At 34.5% G+C, this 26,729-nt stretch overlaps 2 protein-coding genes and 1 long non-coding RNA gene across 3 annotated transcripts in view; 1 reads left to right on the forward strand and 2 right to left on the reverse strand.

Annotated features, from left to right (window-relative positions):
• Nucleotides 1–26,729, reverse strand: part of LOC134840744 (transmembrane protein 129-like) — a 422,427-nt gene that overhangs the window by 320,166 nt on the left and 75,532 nt on the right. The gene's annotated exons all lie outside the window — the stretch shown is intronic.
• LOC134857236 (uncharacterized) lies at nucleotides 1,056–1,635 on the forward strand. The gene is made up of 2 exons (XR_010164888.1): nucleotides 1,056–1,262; nucleotides 1,334–1,635. It is a non-coding gene; the product is annotated as an uncharacterized LOC134857236 (long non-coding RNA).
• LOC134857237 (neuronal acetylcholine receptor subunit alpha-5-like) lies at nucleotides 10,256–13,894 on the reverse strand. Its single transcript, XM_063873614.1, has 4 exons — nucleotides 13,801–13,894; nucleotides 12,924–13,149; nucleotides 12,547–12,719; nucleotides 10,256–10,917 (listed from the first exon to the last, which is right to left on the reverse strand). The coding sequence occupies exons 1-4, from the start codon at nucleotides 13,888–13,890 to the stop codon at nucleotides 10,414–10,416; spliced, it is 993 nt and encodes a 330-aa protein (XP_063729684.1). The 5' UTR covers nucleotides 13,891–13,894; the 3' UTR covers nucleotides 10,256–10,413.

A 26,729-nucleotide genomic window follows, 5' to 3' on the forward strand; every position in this document is an offset into this window, starting at 1 on the left:
TCCTTCAATTACAGAAAGAAAGATAAATCTAAAAACTCTGTAAACCCCGGATGGGTGGAACCGGATCTAAACTACATTTTATCATTGGATAAATTAGATATTTTACCACTATAAAATATTTAATGTTAACCAATCATATTCCATCTAACTAACAACCCACTTATTTGTAAGTGCTGAAATTACTTGTAATTTCAGCACCAGAGAGATTGAATTTAACTTAGAAATTAGTTACCTCTCCAAGAGAACTTCAGCAGTCGCAATAAGCCAGTATACTCTAGATCTATTGAGCCTAGCAGAGACTAGTTAAACACTCTGAGACTAGTAGACATAAGAGTAAGATTAGGATCGGTATTAGACTAAGAAGTTGCACGAATCTATCCGGCCGAAAATAAGACAACATGACGAGCAGACGGTGTACCCTATCCGAAATTACTCTATGAGTTATACACCCTACATCTTAACTCATAATAAGATCAATATACTTAAAATTCTAAAATACTAATGACATAAATTAATAAATTAATAATAAAAAAAGTTATTAGACGTGTTAGGCTGCGCTCGAACCGAAGTACTTGGAATGAAGTGAGAATGCTTGCATCTGATTTGTTGAAGTTAATTCAACAGCGATCATGGTTTGAATGTTGTATCTTACTTTTTATGTTATTATGCTAAGGTGTTAAAACTATCTTTTTTGGCGTAAAAAGAAAGAGATCTTTGCTCTGATTCAAAAAGTGTCGGTGACATGACATAGTGCAGAAAATTCAGTTCGCCGAATAAAATAAGAGCGCCAGTTTGCCGAAAGTGCTCATTGTTGAAATATAGTTATCACCGCAAACAAAAGGAGACAATACTCGGATTTGTTTTTGCTGCAGAGCTGAAAACTAAACTGGGGAAGTATTTCAAACTTCACGCCAAAAAACACAAAATACTTATCTTAGTATCACTTAGTACCAAACTGGCATGTTGAAGATAGCGAATTGAAAACTTTAATTCAAAAAAGTTTTCGAATTTCGAGAACGCTGTCAAATAGTTCTTCAGCCGATTTCTTTTAGAATAAAGTTGATACCATGCCTTTGCTCGCTTTCTCTATCATCTCACTATCATAATCTGCGCTATCAGCTAATCCAATTTGAATATCCCAAGAGTACACTCAGATAATTCGTCATTCTCATCACTTTCAGCTCTTTCTTGTATTCGCGCGTTATTAAACTGCTCCAAAGGCTTTCGAAGACAAACAAATAGCTCTCGACAAGATGGGAACTGTAAGTTTTTTCTTTAAGTATTGCCATATTTAATACTTCGGGATTGTTCGATGGTTTGACTGTTGTTTTAGGGGGCTGAAAATGAGATGTTTGTCGGGCTTGGTCGCAAAGAGGTGATGGAAGAGTCGAACAAGCCTCTGTGGAGAACTCTTCGGATAATTCTTCTGGTCGTGTTCTGGCTATCCTGGGTCGCGTTAATAGTCGGTGGGGCTCTAACAGTTCTGATGAATTCATCAAACTGCGAGTAAAATTTTTATCCATAAAGAACTCAGACACCTGGGAATATTATTTACTGTTACTGATATTACTGTAAATACTCATTGTTATTGTAAGTGCTCTATAGATGGTTCCGAAGAAGCAAAACTGTTGCATATTTTCGAATACGCTCCGATGTAGGATTCCTCCCTTGGCAATTCTTACTTATTTACAACATCCACTTTGATAGAATCTGTCTAAGTTCCATTAAAAAAAGGCCTTTTGCCAATAATTACTAGTTCTGATGGGGCAGTGCTGGGAGAAACTTGATACTTTTTTAAACTAAGAAAACCTTGTCAAAAACTTTGGCTTATTTTCCTTAGAGATTGCCTGCAGTGCTCGAATTTTTATCAGAACAGAATTTCTCAAACGTATTGGGAGTGGTCGAAAAAATATTTGTTCGCTATAGAATATAAGATTGAAATTTTAAACGGTTTGAATACAAGATACGGAAGAACTCTTAGAAAAAATATGGTTTTTGGATTGACCAATCAAAAATGGATATATTGAGCGCCAGGATTTCGGAGAAAATAAACTTCGTGATAAAAACCAATACAGCTAGAATTTTAAACGGGCCAGGTAGCCCGTGGGATTTCACTGGCAGCAAGAACAATTTTGCCGAAGGATCGGAAAGTGCCGAATAAGTGAAAACAGGGGCGGATCTAGGATTTTCTCGAGGGTGGGGTGGATTTTTTAGGCCGACCAAATTGATTTTCCGACCTCTCCCAAAGCGCTACAAGGACCCTGAAAGACCCTGACTTTCAATTTCGAAATGACAACAAAAAGGACATTAAGATGGTATGTTTTGTTTATTATCAAGTCTGAGTGTAAAATTAAAGTCTAGCTGAACAAAAAACAAACAAACAGCGCAGAATGTTCCGACTACAATCAATTCAAGGAAAAGAAGTCAGGAATAAGAGAAAATTTAAAAAACGTCTATTTTTTTTTAAATATATCATTTTTTTCCCTGAAATTCCTTCTTTTCAATTTAAGTAAAGGACGACTGATCTTAGTGAAATAGTAAAATGTGGGAAATGAAACGCATGAGATGCATAGATAAATTTAAAATTATAAGAAGCAACTGGCTTTAAAAAATCGGAAAAAAACGCCCTTTCATCATTTTCGTCTAATTTAGTCTGTTTTAAAAAAAATAAGGTTCAATACAACACCTAATTAACCAATTTGACCAAAAATACTAGTCATACCAGTTCCAGATATAGAAAATGCTAATCAAACATTCTTCATGCAACTATATAAGTACGGAATATTAAATGGAAGGTATATGATTAGGGATTTTTCATGAAGTGTGTTGAAAAATATGTTTTTTTTTTTAATTTTTAGGTGTTCACTGCAACCAGACTGAAGTTACAAAGGTCCTGGTTACTCAAATAAAAAAATGGATATCTCAAAAATAGTACAAAGGGGACCCCTCCTAAAGGGGACCCCCCGGCCTCCCTCCTAAATCCGCGCCTGATTGAAAATGTTACCCGTACCCAGTAAATTTTCTAAGAAAGATCTAATTATTTTATGATCTGAAACTCCTTGTTTTATATCTGAAACATGGATATGCAATACAGTATTTTCAGATCTCAAATTTACATCTGAAATTAGATCCGAGAACACGTTTTTAAAGTATCCAGCCGTTGTTCTCACATTCCTTACAATATGCGTATAATGTATGAATTTCGAGAAAACATTTCGATATCAAATCTATAGCTGTTTCTGCTATTTTTAACTATACTTTGATTAATTAGCCGTAAAAACTTGAAAAGCATTCGAAAACTTACACAAATGCTTTTTTATTCTTGAAAATATTGCTATTTTTTAAATTTAAAATCGGTAAGCTTAAAGTATATCTTTAAAAACGCCAAAACGCCAACTTGAAAAGCATTCGAAAACTTACACAATTGGTTTTTTATTCTTGAAAATATTGCTATTTTTTAAATTCAAAATCGGTAAGCTTAAAGTATATCTTTCAAAACGCCAAAAAATGCAATTATTTGGTTTAAAAAAATCCTAAAGTGCTTTAAAACGCCTTTTTTACCTAATTTTCAAAATTTTAATAACGAAAAATTTTCCAAAAAATTTATTCAGTGTTAAGAAAAACTGGCTAAAGAATTTTGTTTTTTAGTTCAGTTTCGAGCAAATAAAGCGAGCGATCAGGCTAACAATTGCTTATTTATGCTTAATTTAAGCCATGCAAAATTAGTTAAATGCAATAAACAATTTTTGTTTTGAGTTTGTAGAGTCATTTTGGGAACCAGAAACTTCAAATAAAATCAAAAATTTTCTGCAAAAAGTTTTGAAAAAACAAAACAAATTTTTGTTTACTTTTTCCGGTCATTTTTCTGCAAAAGCTTTGTCCAATATGCCTATAATACTATGACTGTCTAATTTGCCTAAATTTTCTTTTACACCAAATCTTTTCATCGCACCAAGCAGAAAAAAAATTTTAGGCCGTAGTTTTCCAAAGAGTATGGTCGGAAAATTCGGTGCTACTTGCGCAGAGGCCGACTACCCTTGTTGTTTTAAAGCAATGCAAATTCTGTAAAAATCAAGTGAAGCTATTTGCTGTTTGCATGATGTTTGTCCTGTTTTCACTGCGGAACCTCACCAAAAACACTTTCTGAAAGTTGAAAAGTACAAAACCTGTTCTCTTAAATTGCAGTTTTGTTTGAGAAACACGTCCATGGGTCAATTCGCATTCAAAGAAAACTTGCGGTAGAAAAAATATCTCGCAATATTTTCACCGCAGCAGTAGTGGCTCTGAAATGGCTCTGTCTTTAAAACTTTGCGAGTTGTTGCTTTCCTTTACTTTTGCGAGTTGTCTTTTGTTATAAGTTGTCTTTTGTCGCGAGTTGCCGCGGTACTAAAAGGAAGGTTAAAGAGTGCATGATATTGGTGTTGAACATTTATAACATTGGTATAATTTGTTGATTATTTAAACATATGCGCTCAGAGGTGACTCAATCGGTTTTCAGATTTAGTTCCCAAATGGTAAAAAGAACCAATTTTTGTGATAAACTGTTTTGTCGTGGTTATTTTTGTTTTTACTTGTTCCGTTCTGAGCACCAAAAATTAAATAACCGCAATGTTTCTACACAGCCAAATCAAAGATGCGACTACAAAAAATCTATTGACATATCATCCATAAATTCGAAAAAATCCAAATTAATTGAGACTGGAAGGTTATTATAAGTTTCCGTAGGTTTACAAATATCTTGGTAATTTGGAGAAAAAAAACGATGAGCGCCGTTAAAAGCAAAAATTGAACTTTTTTACAGCCTCTTTCAAGAAAATAAAAAATATTTGAAAATTCAATAAGCAAACTAAGTCTAGTTAGTTCCATTAAACCGTCTTTAGGTAAAATTATTTGCAGCAGTCACAAATGGGGAATCCTTATAAGTATCTGCAAGTGTCTAGAAGAAACTTTCAAGTACTGTAACTACCTAAAGTAGATAATATATCGTCACAGTTATAGATGTTTTAAATTTTAAATAACCAAAAAAATTGAAGTTTCAAACCGGAAATAGGTTTTTATTATTTTGATCTAAAACAACCTTTACTTATTACGGGTAACCATATTTAGATTTAAATATTCTGCTATGTTAGACTAAGATGATAGTTACGCTATAAAGCATAGCAAAGCCTGCGTTCTGTTTTGTTAGGCTAAAATAACACTCGATTTCTTAGTCAATGCGAAACAAGTAAAAAACAGATACGGCTGTTTGCAGGATGATGAATCTGTTTTTTTTTCGCTGAATCTCACCAAAAACAAACTCATAACGCTAAAAACTCAAAACTGAATCTCTAAAAATCCTTTTTAACTTTAGTTTGACAAACATGTAGATGCGACAATTTGCAGCAAAAGATAGTTCACTTTGATATATTTTTCGCAATATACTCACTGCTGTAGAAGCGGCGCTAAAACGGCTGTCTTTCCAACTTAGCGAGATGTCGCTGTCCCAATTTTTGCAAATTGTTTTTCAGCACGAATTGTCTTTTGCCGCTCTTTGACACTTTACTAATTTTGCTTACATATCTTAAAGGTTAATAAATACATGCTTTTTTGATCTAAATTCACAAGTAAACAAACAAAATTTGTAGGCGAAAAACAAGTTCCTCAAAGAACTATCAAAAGCTTACTTAGGTTTTTTATGGGGTCCATAGTTTCAAAGGCGGGTCGGACTGAGCCGCAATGAGTACGGCACGTTGACGACTCTGAACCAGGGAAATTATTTCTTTTGAGTAAGTTGACCATTTGAAACTTTGCGTTCGCATAGGACCGAATCAAGTTTTAGCCAGTTTTTGAGATAAAATGTCGAAGTGCGGTTTTCTGTAAGTTATTTTTCCGTTCTGAGCACCAAAAAGATTTAAATAGAATTGCTATCTTTCTATGCAGCCAAATCAAAGATGCGATCACAAAGGGTCTAGTGACATATCATGTTAAAACCGGAAGAGCTTGAAAAAATTCGAGTTCGTTGGTACCGGTAACACATTTAAAATATATTTGCCAGTTAAGAAACAATCGCTCTAGCAACTGACAGCAACTGATTTATTTCCAATTGGTGTCAGTCCAACAGTTATAACGGATAGCCTCCATAGAAACGCAAGTCAGACAGTTGAATCCAGTAAATCTATAAAAAATTGCTTTTTATACAATTTTCATTCATTTTTGTTTAATGGTGTAACTGAAATTTAAATATTTTTTTACGGCATTAAAATTGGTGTATTGTTACTAACAAATGAAACTTTTTGACTTAAAATGCAATTCATACTATTTTCAGAAATAGAAATGGTAAGAAATCCAAACTTTTTCAATAGCAAAATCAAGTTTTATTCGAGTACAAATTTGAAGCTGCCTTAGAATTTTTTCTAGCCAGTTGCTCCTTATAATTTTAAATTTATCTATGCATCTCATACCTCTCATTTCCCCAATTTTACTATTTCGCCAAGATCAGTCGTCCTTTACTTAAATTGAAAAGAAGGAATTTCAGGGAAAAAATGATATATTTAATAAAAAAATTGACGTTTTTGAAATTTTCCCTTATTCCTGACTTCTCTTCCTTGAATTGATTGTAGTAGGAAGATGCTGCGCTACTTGTTTGTTTTTTGTTCAGCTAGACTTTAATTTTTCACTCATACTTGATAATAAACAAAATATATCATCTTAATGCCTTTTTTGGTGTCATTTCGAAATTGAATGTCAATTCGAAATCCAAAATTTCCGTATTAAACTTCAAGAATTCTTCTGACCATAAAAATAGAATTCATCAATTTGATAAACTTAGAGTTTGAAAATTTAGGCATTTCTGGAAAACGTTTGACAAGTTAATTTATTGTTAGCATTATCCGATTTGAGATTGCAAATTTTATCAAGTTGATTGATTGTTAGCATGATCCGATTATTATGAAAAGAGACTTGAAGACTAATTAAGCTATGAAAAACATATTTGGTCTCATACTTAACCTTTTAAAACTACTCGCTACACCATAAAATTGATGTTCATGCGAGGTTGGGGGGGCGGGACAAAAACAAGCCAATTTTTGTAGAAACTACACAAAAAGGGATAAAATTTTTAAATCTCGAAAAGGAGCGATAAGTGAGACAGTGCATAATTTATAAAGTTTGATTCAAATTGCAGCATGACTTTTGTAGGAGGTAGCATGAAAGTGTTGTTAATGATATCCGATAACTTTTGTTATCATTCTGTGCAGAAACAAAAATTTTAGTTTTCAGTTGTAATAAATTTTGCGAAAGAACAAAACTGAGTATGTCGTGGTTCCAATGAAATACAAAATTGCGACTGCGATGTCAACTTGAACCATCAATTTCGACTGTTTCCTTTTACATCCTTCCAATTCAGCTCCTTGTGCTTCAATCAAACAAACATTATTCTTAGTTTTGTTAACTTTACGTCTGTTATTTTGGTCCTCGACTACTTCTGTGAAGTTGTTGTTAGCCAAGTCTTGGCTCGGTCTGTTTTGTTGGTTACTTCTACCGTCCAGAGGTTTTCTTTGAGAAATTTCTAGTCTCAGTTGGCGTTTTTCGATCCATAGATGCAGATTAATGGACAAAGTGGCCATAGCTATGGACGCAGATGATAGGAACATGTTGCAGAGGAAGTAGTTGCATACTTCTGGGATGGTCTTGGATGTCTCCGGGATAAACTCTGTGACTATCATCAGGTTCACACAGAGAGCAAGTGTGAGGGTCACCCCGAACCCAATCCGATCACCCTGTCAACAAATGACAGTATTCCGACTTATTGTCATTTTATAACGAAATGAACTTAATTCAAACAGAATGATTCTAAATATTTTGCAAGGATAGTCTCAAAAATGATGGTGTTTGATCAGCTCATCTTTTCCAAAGTTTTTACTTTCGGTGAATTTATTCGTTGATGATAGACTAAGATGATAGTTACGCTATAAAGCATAGCAAAGCCTGCGTTCTGTTTTGTTAGGCTAAAATAACACTCGATTTCTTAGTCAATGCGAAACAAGTAAAAAACAGATACGGCTGTTTGCAGGATGATGAATCTGTTTTTTTTTTCGCTGAATCTCACCAAAAACAAATTCATAACGCTAAAAACTCAAAACTGAATCTCTAAAAATCCTTTTTAACTTTAGTTTGACAAACATGTAGATGCGACAATTTGCAGCAAAAGATAGTTCACTTTGATATATTTTTCGCAATATACTCACTGCTGTAGAAGCGGCGCTAAAACGGCTGTCTTTCCAACTTAGCGAGATGTCGCTGTCCCAATTTTTGCAAATTGTTTTTCAGCACGAATTGTCTTTTGTCGCTCTTTGGCACTTTACTAATTTTGCTTACATATCTTAAAGGTTAATTAATACATGCTTTTTTGATCTAAATTCACAAGTAAACAAACAAAATTTGTAGGCGAAAAACAAGTTCCTCAAAGAACTATCAAAAGCTTACTTAGGTTTTTTATGGGGTCCATAGTTTCAAAGGCGGGTCGGACTGAGCCGCAATGAGTACGGCACGTTGACGACTCTGAACCAGGGAAATTATTTCTTTTGAGTAAGTTGACCATTTGAAACTTTGCGTTCGCATAGGACCGAATCAAGTTTTAGCCAGTTTTTGAGATAAAATGTCGAAGTGCGGTTTTCTGTAAGTTATTTTTCCGTTCTGAGCACCAAAAAGATTTAAATAGAATTGCTATCTTTCTATGCAGCCAAATCAAAGATGCGATCACAAAGGGTCTAGTGACATATCATGTTAAAACCGGAAGAGCTTGAAAAAATTCGAGTTCGTTGGTACCGGTAACACATTTAAAATATATTTGCCAGTTAAGAAACAATCGCTCTAGCAACTGACAGCAACTGATTTATTTCCAATTGGTGTCAGTCCAACAGTTATAACGGATAGCCTCCATAGAAACGCAAGTCAGACAGTTGAATCCAGTAAATCTATAAAAAATGCTTTTTATACAATTTTCATTCATTTTTGTTTAATGGTGTAACTGAAATTTAAATATTTTTTACGGCATAAAAATTGGTGTATTGTTACAAACAAATGAAACTTTTTGACTGAAAATGCAATTCATACCATTTTCAGAAATAGAAATGGTAAGAATTCCAAACTTTTTCAATAGCAAAATCAAGTTTTATTCGAGTACAAATTTGAAGCTGCCTTAGAATTTTTCCTTTGCTCAGGTATTCGACCTACTGTCGACCCAAAGGGACCCTCTTTGTAGTATTTTGAGATATCCATTTTTAATTTGAGTAACCAGGATCTTTGTGACTTCAGTCTGGTTGCAATGAAGACCTAAAAGATTTAAAAAAACATATTTTTTAACACACTTCAGGAAAAATCCCTAATCATAGACCTTCCATGTAATATTCCGTACTTTTATACTTGCATGAAGAATGTTTGATTAACATTTTCTATATCTGGAATTGGTATGACTAGTATTTTTTGGTCAAATGGGTTAATTAGGTGCCTTGAACCATTTTTAAAACAGACTAAATTAGACAAAAATGATGAAAGGGCGTTTTTTTCCCGATTTTTTAACGCCAGTTGCTCCTTATAATTTTAAATTTATCTATGCATCTCATGCCTCTCATTTCCCCAATTTTACTATTTCGCCAAGATCAGTCGTCCTTTACTTAAATTGAAAAGAAGGAATTTCAGGGAAAAAATGATATATTTAATAAAAAAAATTGACGTTTTCCCTTATTCCTGACTTCTCTTCCTTGAATTGATTGTAGTAGGAAGATGCTGCGCTACTTGTTTGTTTTTTGTTCAGCTAGACTTTAATTTTTCACTCATACTTGATAATAAACAAAATATACCATCTTAATGCCTTTTTTGGTGTCATTTCGAAATTGAATGTCAATTCGAAATCAAAAATTTCCGTATTAAACTTCAAGAATTCTTCTGACCATAAAAATAGAATTCATCAATTTGATAAACATAGACTTTGAAAATTTAGGCATTTCTGGAAAACGTTTGACAAGTTAATTTATTGTTAGCATTATCCGATTTGAGATTGCAAATTTTATCAAGTTGATTGGTTGTTAGCATGATCCGATTATTATGAAAAGTGACTTGAAGACTAATTAAGCTATGAAAAACGTATTTGGTCTCATACTTAACCTTTTAAAACTACTCGCTACACCATAAAATTGATGTTCATGCGAGGTTGGGGGGGGGGGCGGGATAAAAACAAGCCAATTTTTGTAGAAACTACACAAAAAGGGATAAATTTTTTAAATCTCGAAAAGGAGCGATAAGTGAGACAGTGCATAATTTATAAAGTTTGATTCAAATTGCAGCATGACTTTTGTAGGAGGTAGCATGAAAGTGTTGTTTATGATATCCGATAACTTTTGTTATCATTCTGTGCAGAAACAAAAATTTTAGTTTTCAGTTGAAATAAATTTTGCGAAAGAACAAAACTGAGTATGTCGTGGTTCCAATGAAATACAAAATTGCGACTGCGATGTCAACTTGAACCATCAATTTCGACTGTTTCCTTTTACATCCTCCCAATTCAGCTCCTTGTGCTTCAATCAAACAAACATTATTCTTAGTTTTGTTAATTTTACGTCTGTTATTTTGGTCCTCGACTACTTCTGTGAAGTTGTTGTTAGCCAAGTCTTGGCTCGGTCTGTTTTGTTGGTTACTTCTACCGTCCAGAGGTTTTCTTTGAGAAATTTCTAGTCTCAGTTGGCGTTTTTCGATCCATAGATGCAGATTAATGGACAAAGTGGCCATAGCTATGGACGCAGATGATAGGAATATGTTGCAGAGGAAGTAGTTGCATACTTCTGGGATGGTCTTGGATGTCTCCGGGATAAACTCTGTGACTATCATCAGGTTCACACAGAGAGCAAGTGTGAGGGTCACCCCGAACCCAATCCGATCACCCTGTCAACAAATGACAGTATTCAGACTTATTGTCATTTTATAACGAAATGAACTTAATTCAAACAGAATGATTCTAAATATTTTGCAAGGATAGTCTCAAAAATGATGGTGTTTGATCAGCTCATCTTTTCCAAAGTTTTTACTTTCGGTGAATTTATTCGTTTTACAAGAAACTCTGTAACTTTTCAGGAAAGTTTGAGCACTTTTTACTGGTTCTGAGCTACCATTTCCTTCAAATTTATTGTAAGCTGACAGAAACTTGTCTCAAAAGCACTAATTAATGAAGGAATACCCGGAAGAAGGATGTCTCTTTTAATCCTAAAAAAGTGCAAAATTTTTCTTTAGGTAGTTTACTGCGTTTAAATCTATGGCCATTTTTCCACATTACCCGTTACAATACTAGCTAACAGGGGCGGATTTAGGGGGGACGTCTTCTTTTCTCAGGGATTCGACCCCCTGCCGACTTAAAGGGTCCCCCCTTTGGTGCTTTTTAATAAATCCACTTTGGCCGATCGATCCTAAAATTTTTCTAATGGCGCCTTTGGCGGCAACATATACTAATTTTGAGGGGGGAGCGCGCGCCAAAAAAACGCGATTTTTTAGTCAAAATTTTCCAAAAAGTGCCTAAAAAACGCTTTTTTGGACTGTTTTTTCAAAGTTTTGTCTGCGGCGCAGAAAATTTGGCCAAAACAGGGTGTAGATTGTGCTCAGAGCGAGCTCAAAAAATCAATTCGGTCCCAAGCTAAAAAAAAAAAAGGTTGACAAAATTTTGAAAATCCACACCCCCCTCGAGAAAATCCTAGATCCGCCCCTGCTAACTAAAAAGAAAATGTGTGTTACTAAAATCAGTCTGAAATATATTGCTTTTAGAGTGACGTGTTTGAAGTATGGAGCTTTGAGAAAATATTTTTTTCCGAAAAAGTTTGACAAACTTCTGTTTTTGGAGGTGCTAGCATTTAGTCAGTTACTTAAATAAAGTCCACACTTCACTATTGATCGAGACCCAACACAAGCGTGTCTCTACGCATCGACTCTATTGTCTTGAAATTCATTTTTTACTATTGATGCATTAGAGTCCACCATTTGTTTTGATTCGATTCCATATCATTATATTTTTATTACCTCAGAACAACATTTCTGTTTTATATTGTTTTAACATAAGAGTTTCAGGTGGTATTACATGACGGAGGCGCAGCCAGCAGTCCAATCTTGATCAGGATAATGTACTGACTTGTTATGAGTGGCATCTTTTTGGCCGAGACATCCTCGGAACCACTAACTACTTGCTGTAACTTTTTTAGGACTCTTTGGACAATAAGTGCTGCTTACACCCTAAAGCTAATATCTTTGAACGGGATGGATAAGAAAAAGCTTGGTTTTTCACAGTTTTTGGCAGTTTATAAATCTTTTAGTACTATTTTCCCACACTTTCGACATTGTACCTCACTAATCTTTCCAAATTGGCTTTAAAAAGAAAACATTACATTTTACAGGTATAGATACGAATGGAATTGAATGAGCGTTTTTATTCTATGGAGGACAACCTGGATTGCTGAACAAATTTTGTTTTTTTTTGTTTCCGTTTCTTTAGATTCTTAATCTGGGATATAATCATGATAGTTCACAAGCCTGTTCTGCTGGCAGCAAGAAGATAAGTGCGCTGAGGGCGAGGAGGCCGGCATTCGGGAGGAGAAGATTACGCACGTAGAAGTCACTCAGTCGCTTGAATGTAAAGGACAAAACGAGGTAACTATAATGTCTGCTGTTCTCTACCAAAAGCTCCGCCCGATGACAGGATGTGTCTGAAAATTAAATACGGTGAAAACTCTAGCTGGGGGGGGGGGTTGATTGTGGCTGTGAACTAAAATTTTTTTTAATTCTGTTGGCTTTTTGATGACATAAATACGATAACCGAAAGATGATGTGTGGAAACGCTTCCTCAAGGTTCAATTAGAAAAAAAACGCCAGGTCCAGATCAAAAGAGATGGAGGCACATCCTTCCTTACCCTGCAGCTGCCATTGCGTGTGGTGGGAGTACGCGGAGAGGTCCAGGTGTGCTTGAGTGCAGTAGATGTCCACTTGGTCTGCTGGGTACTGCCAGGAACCCACACTGATCGTGCATGTCTGGGAGTCGAAGGGGAAGTTGGTCACATCCATCGTGCATGTAGTGGTGATGGTCAGAGGACTAGTCCAGTGCACTGTCCCATCGGACTCCACGCCCACTGGGATGATCTTAAAGGACTCTTGGATATTGCTAACTCCCTCTCTTATTGTAGCAATTACTTACTTACAAGGTAGAATATTCGGATCAACTTGAACTTAACAATATACGTATGGTATCTACTAAAAAACTACCACCCCTATAAATAAAAGCAATGAATTAGCACTAAAGCGTTCCATTTATAATTCGAATTTTGCTGCATTCTGATTGGTCGAAAATTCTACAAACTTAATTTATTTAACAACTACCCCTCTTTCTTGAAGGGAGGGGGGGGGGGGTAAATGTTAAGTAGATCCAAATATTCTTATGGGCTTAACAGTTGCTTTACTTCTTTCTTAGGTACCAAATGGGGAAAAGTCAACAAGATCCGAACACATTCTTGTCTTTCTTCTTAGATTGATAGTTTTAGCCTCATTCTCATCGGCCTTTAAATGGAAGCTATTGTGCCATCGATCTAATTATGAGCCAAGTAGCAGGTATTTCGATTTGTTTTCTCAGAGATTAGATATTAATGATTTTATCTCCTCTTGAATTCTCTCCATTCTACATCGAATCGAAGACGCTGGATGACTTAATTGAAAAAGAAAGATTTCAACTTTCTAGCGATATTAATTTTTGTAATTTATTTTTAACCAGTAGAAACAAAAGAGAATCATACACACATTGTGATATTTGGAGGGGTTGAAGATTCCAATTTCATTGTAAGGAAGCAAGTCGGGGATCCACAAGTCTGCCAATGAGTAGCGAAGCATATTGATTCCTGGATGAACAAAAATCGAAACTCTTTAAGTATATCCCCTTTTTGCAAAAAAGGGGGGATTCGTTACTACGTATAATAGCTTATTGCACATATTGTCTTCAAAAATTTGTAAAAATACATTAATGAAGTTTCCTACAAAAATCATAAAAATTTTAAGACGGGAAATTTTGTAAGACGATAATCTCGGGTTATCACAAATGAGCTTTTTTGAAACTGCTATAACTTCACGAAATGATCGCAATTACAATATATTTTTATTTAGTTTTCAAGTGATGGATATCTTAGCGGCGTAATAAAATCCTGGCCAAAAATTTCTGCTTAGAGAGTCAAATTTCTCAGGAAAAAATTAAACTATTGTTTTATTCAAAAATTGTTTAAAAAATGGTGATACGTTTTTTCTAGCGATCCACAAAACTGAAGTTATAAATTCACTTCGCAATTGATCCGCCTAGTTTTTTTTCTAAATGGAGCAAAAACTAGAAAAAAAACAGGCAAATAACGAACTGAGTGATAATTTTGTTTTGTGAATTAGTTTTATTTGTGTTTCTCAGCATAAAATTTTTTGAGGCAATAGAAGGAAAACTAAGTGCCTTCGTGTTCTTGTGGGTTCCATGACATCATCTCATCCTTCCACGCGATCCTCATCCATATGAGGGTTGTCATGGTTTCCGCTTTGGGGTTAAAGCCCACCAGCTGGTAGAAGGAAGCCCCCAAGGTCATGTTTACGGTGGTGTTGAAGTTGACCACTGGACGAGCACGTCTATTGTAGCCTGAAACGTATCCAGAAGGCTTTTTATTTGAGGTTCGTTTTCGGAAAAAAAATTTGTTGCACAAAATCCATAGCATGAAAAAAAATGTATCATACAATTTCATAGATTTGGTTAAAAAAATGTTTGACAATTTTTTATATAAAAAAAACTTTTTTTAGCTTATTGAATTGTACAATGAGCATTTTTCCCAAGTAATGGACTTGCATGAGAAGCAGTTTTTGTCAACCCGAGTTGCCTTTCAAATCAAATACAAATCTTATTGGCTGCTTCATTGAAACACGTTTACTTACAGTTCCGTAAACAGAATTAAGAGTTGCAGACTACTTTGCAATCTGTACAAAACATTTGGGTCAGTTTTTTATACCAGCCAAAGTCTTAGTTATCTTGAAGGGAGTTTTGTCGTTTGTAGCAAAACGTAAGAGAGGCCATAATGATGTTTTGACACCTTTTCTAAAAATATTTGACTGCGGTGAGGACGTTTCGACCAAAATTGTCTTACTTTGAAACTACTTGCTTGATCTACAAAATATGTACAAATTTTTGATCAAGGCTCTGAAAATCCATTTTTTTTCGAAAATTTTAAATTGGTCATCAGGAATAATTTTTTGAGAAGTTTGATAAGCTCGAAGACCTCCATTGATTCATTGTGAGTTAGGACCGATGGGTATAACTCATAGAGTAATTTCGGATAGGGTACACCGTCTGCTCGTCACGCTATCTTATTTTCGGCCGGATAGATTCGTGCAACTTCTTAGTCTAATACCGATCCTAATCTTACTCTTATACTATCTAGTCTCAGGTTGTTTAACTAGTCTCTGCTAGGCTCAATAGATCTAGGGTATACTGGTTTATTGCGGCTGCTGAAGTACTCGGGAGAGTTCAACTAACTTCTAAGTTAAATTCAAATCTCTCTGGTGCTGAAATTACAAGTAATTTCAGCACTTACAAATAAGTGGATTGTTAGTCAGATGGATCATGATTGGTTAATATTAAATACTTTACATTGGTAAAATATCTAATTTATCCAATCATAAAATGTAGTTTAGATCAGGTTCCACCCATCCGGGTTTTACAGAGTTTTTTAGAATAGTCTTTCTGCAATTCAAAGGATGGATGATGGACGTTGGTATTTGGCGAACATCTTATTTCTTCTGGGTTTTCTTATTAGAGAAGTCCCAGATTCAATCGTTGTGTCTTCTCAAGACAACGACTGGGTTTTCGCAACAAACTCAAATCTGATTTCAGAATGGTTGGCTATGTCAGGTTTTTCTGTTTCATTGATGAGAACTTCTTTGTGTTTGACCTTGTCTGGGAATGGCGTGGAGATTGTGCGTGGAGGGGATGCCTGGTTACTCGGATCTGTACATATACTTGAACATCGAGGTGGTCATTGGTCTAGTTCAATGAAGTCCTTTTCTGCGAAGTCAAGTCGTACTCTAAATCCTTTGAGTTGTGATTGTGAGCGGCATATTGATTGTAGTTGGCCATTCTTTCTCGAGTGTAGTAGGGTCGTTTTGTCTTTGGATGTTGGTCCTTGGTGTTGTATTCTGATCTATGTATTGCATAATGTAATTTACATTTTATAAAACTTTTATTAGTTTAATATTTTTTAATTATGACTTTAGTTAGTTGTTTTCACAAAAGCTTTTTGTTTTAGTTCAGTTATTTTGAAGAGTTACTCACCCTTGAGTAGCTCTTATTAAAAATAGGAGTGTGGTCACAAAGCGTGGATGTAGCACGGTGGGTTAGGCCGGCTATAGATTATGCTCAGGACGTCCTTCCTGGTGGGTTAGGCCAGGAGTGGGAGTATGATTGCATGCGGTTTTTGTGAGAGATCCTGTTATGTGACAACGTTTTATGTTGGGTTTGTTGTGGTTTTTCTTATGTTTTGTTGGTTGTGTCCTTTTTTCAAAAATCAAATTGTTTGTGGTATGGGTTTGTCTTTCGACTTTTTTGTGTTTTATTATTTCTTTCTTAGACTTTATAATAGTCTTCAAAAGAATAAATTATCCAGTTTTAAACTGGGTTAATCCGGTTTGGGTAACGTTGGTTTCCTTTTCTTAGTCATGCTGTTATGCTATGTGTTGTGGTGTTTAGTAAGCTGCATTGGTTAGTTTTGTTTAGTATATAATTCCTTTCCAACCGGGTTAAAGGAAAGTTTGAAACGTGTTATCTTGTGTTAGAGTTGTTGAGTGTGAAAGCTTGAAACTGAAATTCATTATTTAAACAATTCTTCGTGGGCGAGCTGTGCGAGTTTGGATAGAATTCTTGTGCGAGTGAATGAAAATACCAAAAGGTTAGTACTGCATTTGCTTCTTATTAATTTACTACATAGAATTTCAATTTTACTGCTAGTTGTTGGGGAAAATTAAGTTACAAATTTTCATCATTATTAGATTTACTGAATTTGGGAAAAAATTTATAAATTAAATTACTGCATTGGTATTATATTTATTTAATTGTTGGTGCAAAAATTTAATAGGGTTTTAAACAGTTTTGAAGAAGTTTGCTATTTTTTAGTTTTCTTTTGTGAATTTTTCAGATGATCGTTGGATGAAGGCTAAAATTCTAAAGAAAAAATGGATAAAGAATGGTGAGTTTCTAATATTTTATTTAGTTAGTAATATGTATAATTGATACTTACCTGTTAGTCGTCGGGGAAGAAACCGTGGGGGAAGATGTCGTGGATGAGATCTGAAGTTGTTAGTAATTTAGCTAAAATGCGGATGATATTTTTAGTTTGAAGTAGTGGCCAAAGCAATTGAAGTGCTTTAATGGTGGTTAGTTCTTCAGTGCCAACTGCAAATTCATAAGGTGTGTTTTGGATTAGATTATATAATTTGTGATTGAATTTAGTGTTATGGATGAATTCTAAAATGGGGATTTCTATAGGTTGTACAAACTCGTGTGGGATAAGGAAGGGTCGGGATTCTTCTGCGTTGAAGGTCTTGGTGATGGGACAAAAAATATACATTTGGGTTATGGGATCATAATTTCGAAGAATACCATGAAGGTTAGTATCTTTAATGCAATATGTGAAGTTAAGAAAGAATGGTGAGGTGTATTTGGAATTGATGAATTGAAAACGATGGTGTGGTTGTCTGGAGGGAGTGTGTAGGTCGAAGTGATTTTGGATAAAACGATAATAAGTATATGTGTGTATTTGTTTAGTGCGCAACATAATATCGTGTGAGCAGTGCAAATCTCTTTCATGTGGTGCAAGGAAATGAAAGGTTAGTGAAAATATTTGGAAGCGTTCTTTAAAACTTTCGTAGGCTTGTGTGTCTGTTAGTGCTTCTGAAATAATGTGGTCAAACTTGCGATCGAAGATATTTAGTGTAAATACATATGGTGTTTTAATGAAAAATTTCTCGGTGATTTGTGGGTTAGCGAAGCGATCGTCGTCTAAGAATTGATCTTGGTTAGTTCTGATGATGTTATGATCGTAATATTCTAGTGTATATTCATTTGCTCGGGGTGCAGTGTGTGTTTTAAGTGATTTTTTATATCCAATGTAAGTAAATTGTCTAGGTGTTAGTGGTGTAGTGAGTCGATATAGCATGTCCTTATTTCGTTCTATATCGATGTGAGTGTTAGATAAAGGTAAGCAAAGGGGATTAGTAAAATGATAATATGAGGTCCAAGGAAGGGTAGGCATTAAAACGTGTTCGTCTACAAAGTTACGTGTCTCGTTAGTGTCGTGAGGGGTGTTTAAGGTGTATTGTGGAAATGAGGGTAAGGTGATAGCTAAAAATTCTTTTGTGTTAGTGTGTTTTGGATGGTTGATATATTCAAGGGCTGTTCCTGGTTTCGCTGGGAAAGGATGGTTGGGGAACTTTCTTTTAAAAGTTCGGTAGGTCTATTAGTGCTGAGTGAAGATTCAGTAGTTGTGGATGATGGTGCTAATGATTCAGTATAAATTGAAGAGGGTGTAGGGGTAGGGGGGTTGGATGAATCTATTGTGGATGAAATTTGGTTTATGGTTGGGGTGTCAAGGTGGTAGGGTTGTTGTTGTAGGGTAATGAAATTATCTAGTTCTGGGGAGATTTGGGGGGTGTCTGGAGAATGAGATGATTGGTCTGATTGAATTGAGGAGTAGGTTGGAGTGACTTGGGAAGCATAAGAGGGTGTAGAATTGGTTGGGTCAGGGTTATTTGGTAGTATGGGTTGAAAAGGGGGTTGGGAAAAATTTGAGGAATTGGTGTGAAAATTATTTGATGGAGATGGTTCAGAGTCGGTAAATTCATCGGGGGTTTCAATATTCGGGTTATTGAGTTGTGAGATGGAGTATAAAACTGAGATGTGTGAATTAGTATCGGAATTCATGCCGGATGTTACATTACTGGTGGGGAAATCGGGTGGCGGAAAAGCAAAAAGTGGTATTATTGGGATTGGAGTGGTGAGGTTGGTTGGGTGGGAATTTGATCGGTGTAGGGATCCAAGTTGTCGGCTCATCGTGGGCTAAAAAAATTGTTATTTTGAGACTGAAAAGCGGTGGTATGGGGTTGTTCTATAATTTGTTCATAAGTATTTTCATCTTGTGAGTGGTGTGGCATTATATGTTGGATGGGACTTTGTGATATGGTTGGTCTAAAATTTTGATTATGTGTTATAGCTAAATTTCGAAAATTACGTGGGACTAGGGATAATGGATGGTTATGTGGTAGGGGTGGTAACTGTGGTGCTGTTGGTGTTGTGTCTACATTGTTATGTTCTTCGTCGTATGTGTTCTGTCTTGTTGCTATTTTTGTGTTATATTCTTTTATTTGTGCGTCTAAAAGAATTTTGTTTATAGATGTAGAAAAGATTCCAAAAAATCCTGCAAATAGTATGCGTGCTACACTTGCTTGTCTATTGACTTGTGTGTGTATAGCACATGTGTTATAGATTCCTTTTAAGAGTGAAAAAAGAAATCCAATAAATCTAAACATTGCGTATAAAATAGTCAGTTTTTCTAAGATGTAGTAGGGCCATCCTAGAAAATCAAGAATATCATTCTTGAGTGTAACAAAGCTAAAAATATTGATAGGTGATATATCTTGGGGACGGTATTTTTCACCGTTTAGATATATATAATCTTTAGTGTCTTTAAAATATCCGCTATAGTCTTGCGTATAGATGTCAGCAAATCCTGCGGTTTCGGCAAATTTGCGTAAGTTTTGGTCAATTGATTGTCTTTGTATTGTGTCCATTTGTGTTAATAATTCTTGGAATTGTTGTGTTCTAATGTGATGTTGAATATCTGATTTTGAGTATATTCCTATTGATTGTAAGTCTATATTTGGGTTTCGAGCAATAGCGCGAATGCTTTCTGGTGAAAATTTTTTGAGTGATTGCATTAATGTGGGATATGGGGTGAGAAGGTAATATTTATCTTCATCAGGGTTTAGTTGTACTACGTTGTGGCTATTTTCTGATCCACATGGGACTGCGGTATCCCAGAAATAGGTTCTTCGTGAAAGTGTGTCAACGAAATGTACTTTATTCTTATAAAAGATAGGGATTCTTTTATAGCATCGTTTATCTTCAAAAACGTATAGTGGTGATACTTTTTTAGTACAAGTATAAAACCATAAGATGTTTCCTTCATAGTCTAAAAAATTTGATCTATTTCCTGATAGTAAATATCCTGCGTAGGGTATTTTTAATACTGCTAGTGCAAGTGATTGTAATATTTGTGTTCTTTCTAATTCGCATAGTTGGTGTAGTGTTTCTAATTCGGAGAGTGACATTTCTTGAAAAATTCGGCTAATCGTGTAGTCTAGTTTCATATCTAAGTGAATATCATAGTGGATATTACCAAAATATGTACTATTCATTAGTGATAGTTCTTGTAAACGTGTGCTTTGATCGTCTTGGGGCTTTAAATGTCCACCAGGTTGACCTGTATTTTTTTGAAAATGAACTGGTATGTATGATGTTCCTTCATTTGGAGGATGACTTGTGGCGTATGGGTCAACTTTTAGTTTTCCAGTGGTCATGTCGAATCCATTTTCGTATTCAACTAATATTTCAGAGTATTGTGTTTTGTGAAGTGGGTTTCTGTATTTACATGCAAGTTCTGTTTCTTGATATATTTGAAAACGTGTTAATTTATTTTCTATATTATGAACGTTTCTAAAATTAGAACTTATTTTTCGTAATGGATTTACTTGTTCATATGGTATTGATTGTATAAAATATTTTTCGTGAAATTTTATCATACGAGCGTGTATTTTTGCTACTTGAAATGTTGTACATGTGTCTTCGGGGAACCAAACAATTGTTGCTTGTGTTCTTGTTGTAGGGTCGCAATAACCTTGGTAGTTTTTACAAGGTAATCTAATTCCTTGATAGATCATTGTGTTGTCTGATAAATCTCGTGTGAGTTGTATTTTTTCGAGTTGTATTTTCCAATCGAAAAACATTATTTCTTGGTATCCTTTATTTTTTGTGTCTGCTTTGCAGTTTGATGGGTCATTTATACCAATGTGTGGTATCCAGTGTTTATCGTGCATGTCATAGGTTAATCGTCCGTGTGCGCCGTTATATGGGTACTTTTCATATAATTTTATATCTTTCAAGTTCTGCTTGATGTACAGAATCTGAAAAAACTTGGAAATATACTAACTTTCTATCTGTGTTTTTATTTTTTGTGATGTTTAGTCGGAGTAACTCGTTTTTACAATCTTAGGGATTGAGATGTAAAAGTCGTTCTATATTACTCTGGTAGAATGATTCATGGTCAAGTCGGTTTTTATTTCCGTTTGAGACTTGTGAACAATGTACTTTCTTTTCAGAAAATGTTGCTGTGAATTTATATCCTATAACTGTAGTTGCTCGGGCTTTTGAATAAAGTGTTGCTATTACATTTGTAGTTTCTATGGCTTGGGGTTCTGTTTCGCATTGTGATACTTGATTTATTGCATACTTGTGTAGTGTTTTTTGTTCGTTTTCTTCACAATCGTAATGTGTTACTAATAAATCTTGGGGTCCTGTGCGGGGAGAAGGGTTTATGTTTTGATTTGAGATTACTAGAAAAAGGAGTTGGAGAAAAATTAATAATTTTAGAATATACATGTGTATGATAATCCTGAGTATGGGTTATAAAATGTGATGTAACCAATTGTCTTTTTGGTATATCTGTCGTATTTATATATTACTTCAGTGGTTATAAATGGTGGTGGTAGTGATTGAGCTGTTATGTTTGGTGGGTTTAATGGGTAGGGATGTTGAGTAATGTTGTTTAATTTAACTGTGATTTCAAACTTTAATTGTAAACTGTTTTGTTGGAGTATTTGGATATTGTGATCTTGGATATCGTCCTGAATGTCTTGTCGGTATTGTAATCTATTAAGTGCCCAGTTGTGAAGGCGATTACTTTCTAGATGTTGTCCAAATAATGGTGGAGGGGCAGTAAATGTATTCCAATCTAGTCTTAAAGGGATATTTGTTGATGATTGTTCTCGATATCTGGCGTCGAGATTATTTAGAAAATTTAAGTTAAAAGGTGGTGGTGAAATCTGGCTTATTGATGGTGTTGATGGTAGTGATAATGTTTCTGGTAGTGATGAGGATGTTGTTGTATCCGTAGAAATATCTATTGGATCATTGACTAAATTTAGTTCACCTTGTGTAAATGAATGTGTTGTCCAATATGGTAGTCGTGATGCCTGGTTTGGGGGGTTAAAGGGATTTTCACGTATTTGTTCAGATGTTGGTGTTGAACCTAAGTAATCTGATGGTAGGCTTGAGGTGCTACGTTGTGAAAGAAGCGTAGGGGTTTCTGGTAATATACCAATGGGGTTTTCTGGAGTGTTTTGTGATGGGGATTGAGGTATATCAAAATGAACTCGGGGAGTTTGAAAATTTCTGTTTCGTCGAGGATGTATGATTTGTCTATTTATTTCGACTGTATTTTGGTTTTGACTAGGATTTCTTATTCTACTTAATTCTTGTGGTAGTGTTGGGCATAAGTTATATATTGGTTCGCTTAGAGGTGCTTGTCGTTGAACTGGTTCTAGTGGTTCTGATAAACGAGCGTGTCGTTCTTCAAAAGTGTATGGGTTATCTTGAAAAGAAATTCGTGTAGATGTTTGAGGATTTTGGGTAGTTGAAGGTGTTGTTGGGTTATCTTGGGATGATGTCGGTGAAGACTGACTTTGTGACTGTTGGGTAGCAATTTTTGATAGCTTTTTTTGGTCTATTCTTTTAGTGAAAAAGTTAATGTTTATTATAGTATTCTTCTAAGAAAAGAATTAGGAGGATTGTTGCTAGAGCGAATGTGATGATTGCTTTCTTTATACATTTGCATATGGTCAAAATGAGGGATGATAGAAATGTTATGAAAATTACAAATAGTAGAAAAATATCAGTTCTACTGAAAATAGTTCGTATCATTTAGACAAGTTGTATAAATCGTACCTGTGGATATAATCAAGGGTTTTTAAAAGTTGGAGAAATAGTTCGAATATAGTGTAGAAAATTTAAAAAATATTACAAAAAATGATTAAGATTATTAGAAAAGATTCAAGGATATCAAAAAGAAATATTATGAAAGTTTCAAGTATCGTAAAAAATTGTTTGAGGTTTGTGATAATTTTAGTGACTGTTTGATAGAAGAGCATTTAAGAAATGACTTCGTGATCGAATATTTTTTGTTGTTTGGGGCAATTTTCAAGTGTGGTCGGATTATTTATTAGTTTTTTGACAAGTGGGTTGAGTTTTGTAAAAAATTGTTGGGGGCAATTTTTATGGTGATCGGGAGGTCTTCTTTGTCTTTATTTTCATTTGTCAAATGATCTGGGGTATTTTTGAGATTTTTATACTTTAGGCTAAATAAAATGGTCGTTCTTTTACTTTAGGCTAATTTAACATATTTGTTTGGGGGATATTTGAGGTCTGAGTTGGGGAAATATTGTTGATCTTTGGTTTATTAGATAAGGGAGGGTTATGATATTATGGTGATATTTATTTTAGTTGTCAAGTTGGAGTGGTTTGCTTATTTTTGACCTGGAGGTCGTAGAGTTATAGTTATAGATATGCCTGGAGTTTAATATTTTTCGTCTAGTTGGTTTGTGTTAAAGTTATAGAAGGTGACGGATTGGATGAATCCTATTGGCTAATTTTGAACTAGAATCGCTGCGTGTTTGTCAGCATGTTATCTTGAAAAATGAAAGTGTAAAATGTTTCAGAGGTGCAAAGATTATTAAATGTAGAATTAAAGTTGTTTTTGAAATTCAACTTTCTTTAATATTTTAGATTGTGGGATGAATAATTTATAATTTTTACGTGGTTGATTTCTAAGTCGTGAAGACTCTCTATGTTCTGATTTGTCGATTTGTTCTTGGGGTATTATTTGTTCTGTCATTTTTCTATTTTTTCTTTCTTTTTGAGATGTATTTTGATCTAGATTTTTTGTATTGTTTTTTGTGGTGGTTGATTTTGTATTTTGATTTCCGAGGTGAATATCATTTTGTTCCTTTGTTATGTTTTCCGTATGTGGGTCATTTTGAATAACTTTTAAACCTGTAAAAGAATATAATTGAGTTAGTTCGCGGAGTGCGTATTCTTTTGGATAATAAGGTAATAGGTTATTTCGGTGTTGAACGATTTCTTTTTTGTCTGAGTCGGTGATTTTATATGTGACATCAGTGGGTTTTGCAATTATTTGGTATGGTCCATTACGAAGGGTTGTAACTTTTTTGAAATTCCTTTTTGAGTATTAAAATTGGGTATTAAAACAAATGTTCCAATTTTTAAATCGGAGGCTGGTGTAAAGCGTGAATTTATTTGTTCATTAATATTTTGCCTTTGTAACAACTTTTTTGTTACTTTTTGGTAAATTTCATTGTGTTTTTTATCTCTGTTTAAAATCCATTCGGTGTGTGTACCGGAGGCTAATTTAAGAATTTGTGGGTGATGAAAATGATCTTCATCGTGTGTATGTAATGGTAGGTTATAACAAATTGAGTCTTTATTTGGTTGACAATAACCTTGTGCGTTTTTATGAGAGTTTGCTGTAAACATTATTGGTTTGCGTGGCTTTTGGTTAAAAACCATTTCATATGGTGACATTCCTAAAGTTGTCGTGATTTGTGAATTATATGCTAAGGGAAATAGTTTTACATCTGCTGACCATTCGGTATATCTTGTATCATTTCCATTGATGATACATCTGAGATATTCTTGTAATGAACGGTTCATACCTTCGACTAAGCCGTTTGTCCAAGGTGCGTGAGATGTACGTGGTTTGTGTTTAATGTTATATAAATGACATAGTGTGATGATTTCATTATTTATGAATTCTGTACCGTTGTCTGTAACTAAAATTTCTGGTAGTCCGAATTTGGCTATCCAGTGTTCATAGAGTGTTGTGTAAGCGTAATAAGCGTTACAATGTGGTACTGGGTTAAGTGCTACATAATGTGTAAATGCGTCAACAATTACCATAATGTAGGAGTTTCCTTCGGATGAGGGTGAAATTGGTCCTTTGGTATCAAATGAGATACGATGATTAAAGTACAAACTTTGTCCTTTAAAATCTTGTTTTTGTGCTATTTGTTTTGATTTGGGTAAGGTTTATTCAGTTGACATACTATACAGTCATTGCATAGTACTTTTATCCAAATTGGTGCATTTGGGAAATAAAAGTTTTGTATAAAATTTGAATATGTTTTCTCTGATCCAGAGTGTCCTTTAATATTTTGTGTATGTGAAATATTAAAAGCTATGAGAATCATACTTAAAGGGAGACAGGGAACTGTAGATTCATTTAGTTTGTATTCTAGAAGGTCTGTGTTTTCGTTAATTGTTGTATTATTGAATTTTCGAAAATATCGGAGGAGTGTTTTGTTTCCTAGAATAGTTGAATCTGCTTTGATAGGTTTAGTTTTATATTTGTGCCATGATTTCAGTTGTCGAATTACTGGGTCAAGGTTTTGATATTGTTTCAGTGTTGAAATTGTAATTGTTTCTGCTGGGGGGAGAAAAATGTTTTCAATTTCTAATTTAGATAAGGGTATTGTATCAAGTGGGTCATGGAGGTCAAAAACTTGATTTATTGTGTATTTTGAATCGTTTGTTTGTGGTCCTGATAAGTTTATTTACCAGTTAAATTTTCTTTTTCAATTAGTGGAAAATGGTCTTTTTTAGGCGGGTGTTGTTTTATTCTTTTTTGTTGGGTGTTCTTTTTTATCCATTGTGAATATGGGATTGGTTTAAAAGTTGATGTTCCAAGTAGATCAACTTCATAGTGATTATTTTGACAATCTAAATAAAGTGGGAAATGTTGTAAATTATTTATTTGTGATTGTTCAACGTCAGTTTTTACTGCATATTTGCATTCCAATCGGGGTGATGTTTCATTTTCTGCAAGGTAGAATTTTATATTTTTGGGTATTTCAACTGTGGTTTTACGTGTAAGTAATTCAGGTGGCGTATTTCGACTTAAGGTGTCTGGTAATGCAAGATTTTTTCCTGCGGTCCAAACTATATGTAAGTTTGGGAATTTCATTAAAATTAGTTGAAATCTATAAACTCGGTGGTTTGGATTAGACTTTTGTGTAAAAAGAAAGATGATTGGTTTATGGTCTGTGAATAGAACTGTGGGATGTTTTGATCCAAGTATCAGAAATTCATATTCTGTTAGTGTATATATTATGGCTGTACATTCTCTCATTAGAATTGAGAGTCGTAGCTCTGCTTGAGTGAATAATCGAGAATTTGCTGATATGAGGTTCATTTTTTTGTACCATTATGTGATTGTAATAATGCTGCGCCGATGCCAAAGTTCGAAGCATCGCACATTGCATAAAATGGTTGATTTGAATCTGGAATTGTGTTCGAAATTTGTTCAGTTAGAAATTTTTTAATTTCTTCAAATCGTGCTTGATGTTCTGTATTCCATTCAAAATTATTTTGTTGTCTAAGTGTATTATAGAATGGTCGTAGATATAATTGCATTTTATAAACATATTTGCTTAAAAAGTTTAACATTCCAAGGAATTCTTGGATTTTCTTTTTATTTGTTGGTGGTTGGAGTTTTTGAATAGCGTCTATACGTGATTTCAATGGAGTGATT

The sequence above is a fragment of the Symsagittifera roscoffensis genome, chromosome 1 (genome assembly GCF_963678635.1).
Source record: "Symsagittifera roscoffensis chromosome 1, txSymRosc1.1, whole genome shotgun sequence".
Classification (NCBI taxonomy): Eukaryota; Metazoa; Xenacoelomorpha; order Acoela; family Convolutidae; genus Symsagittifera; species Symsagittifera roscoffensis.

Excerpts from the sequence above, each read along its gene's own strand:
- LOC134857237 (XM_063873614.1), bottom strand. The coding sequence starts at position 13,890 with ATGCTTCGCTACTCATTGGCAGACTTGTGGATCCCCGACTTGCTTCCT. Across the intron at positions 13,150-13,800 it reads ACCCCTCCAAATATCACAAT|ATCATCCCAGTGGGCGTGGA; the intron begins GTGTGTATGATT and ends GAGTCCTTTAAG. Across the intron at positions 10,918-12,546 it reads TCTTGCTGCCAGCAGAACAG|GGTGATCGGATTGGGTTCGG; the intron begins GCTTGTGAACTA and ends ATTTGTTGACAG.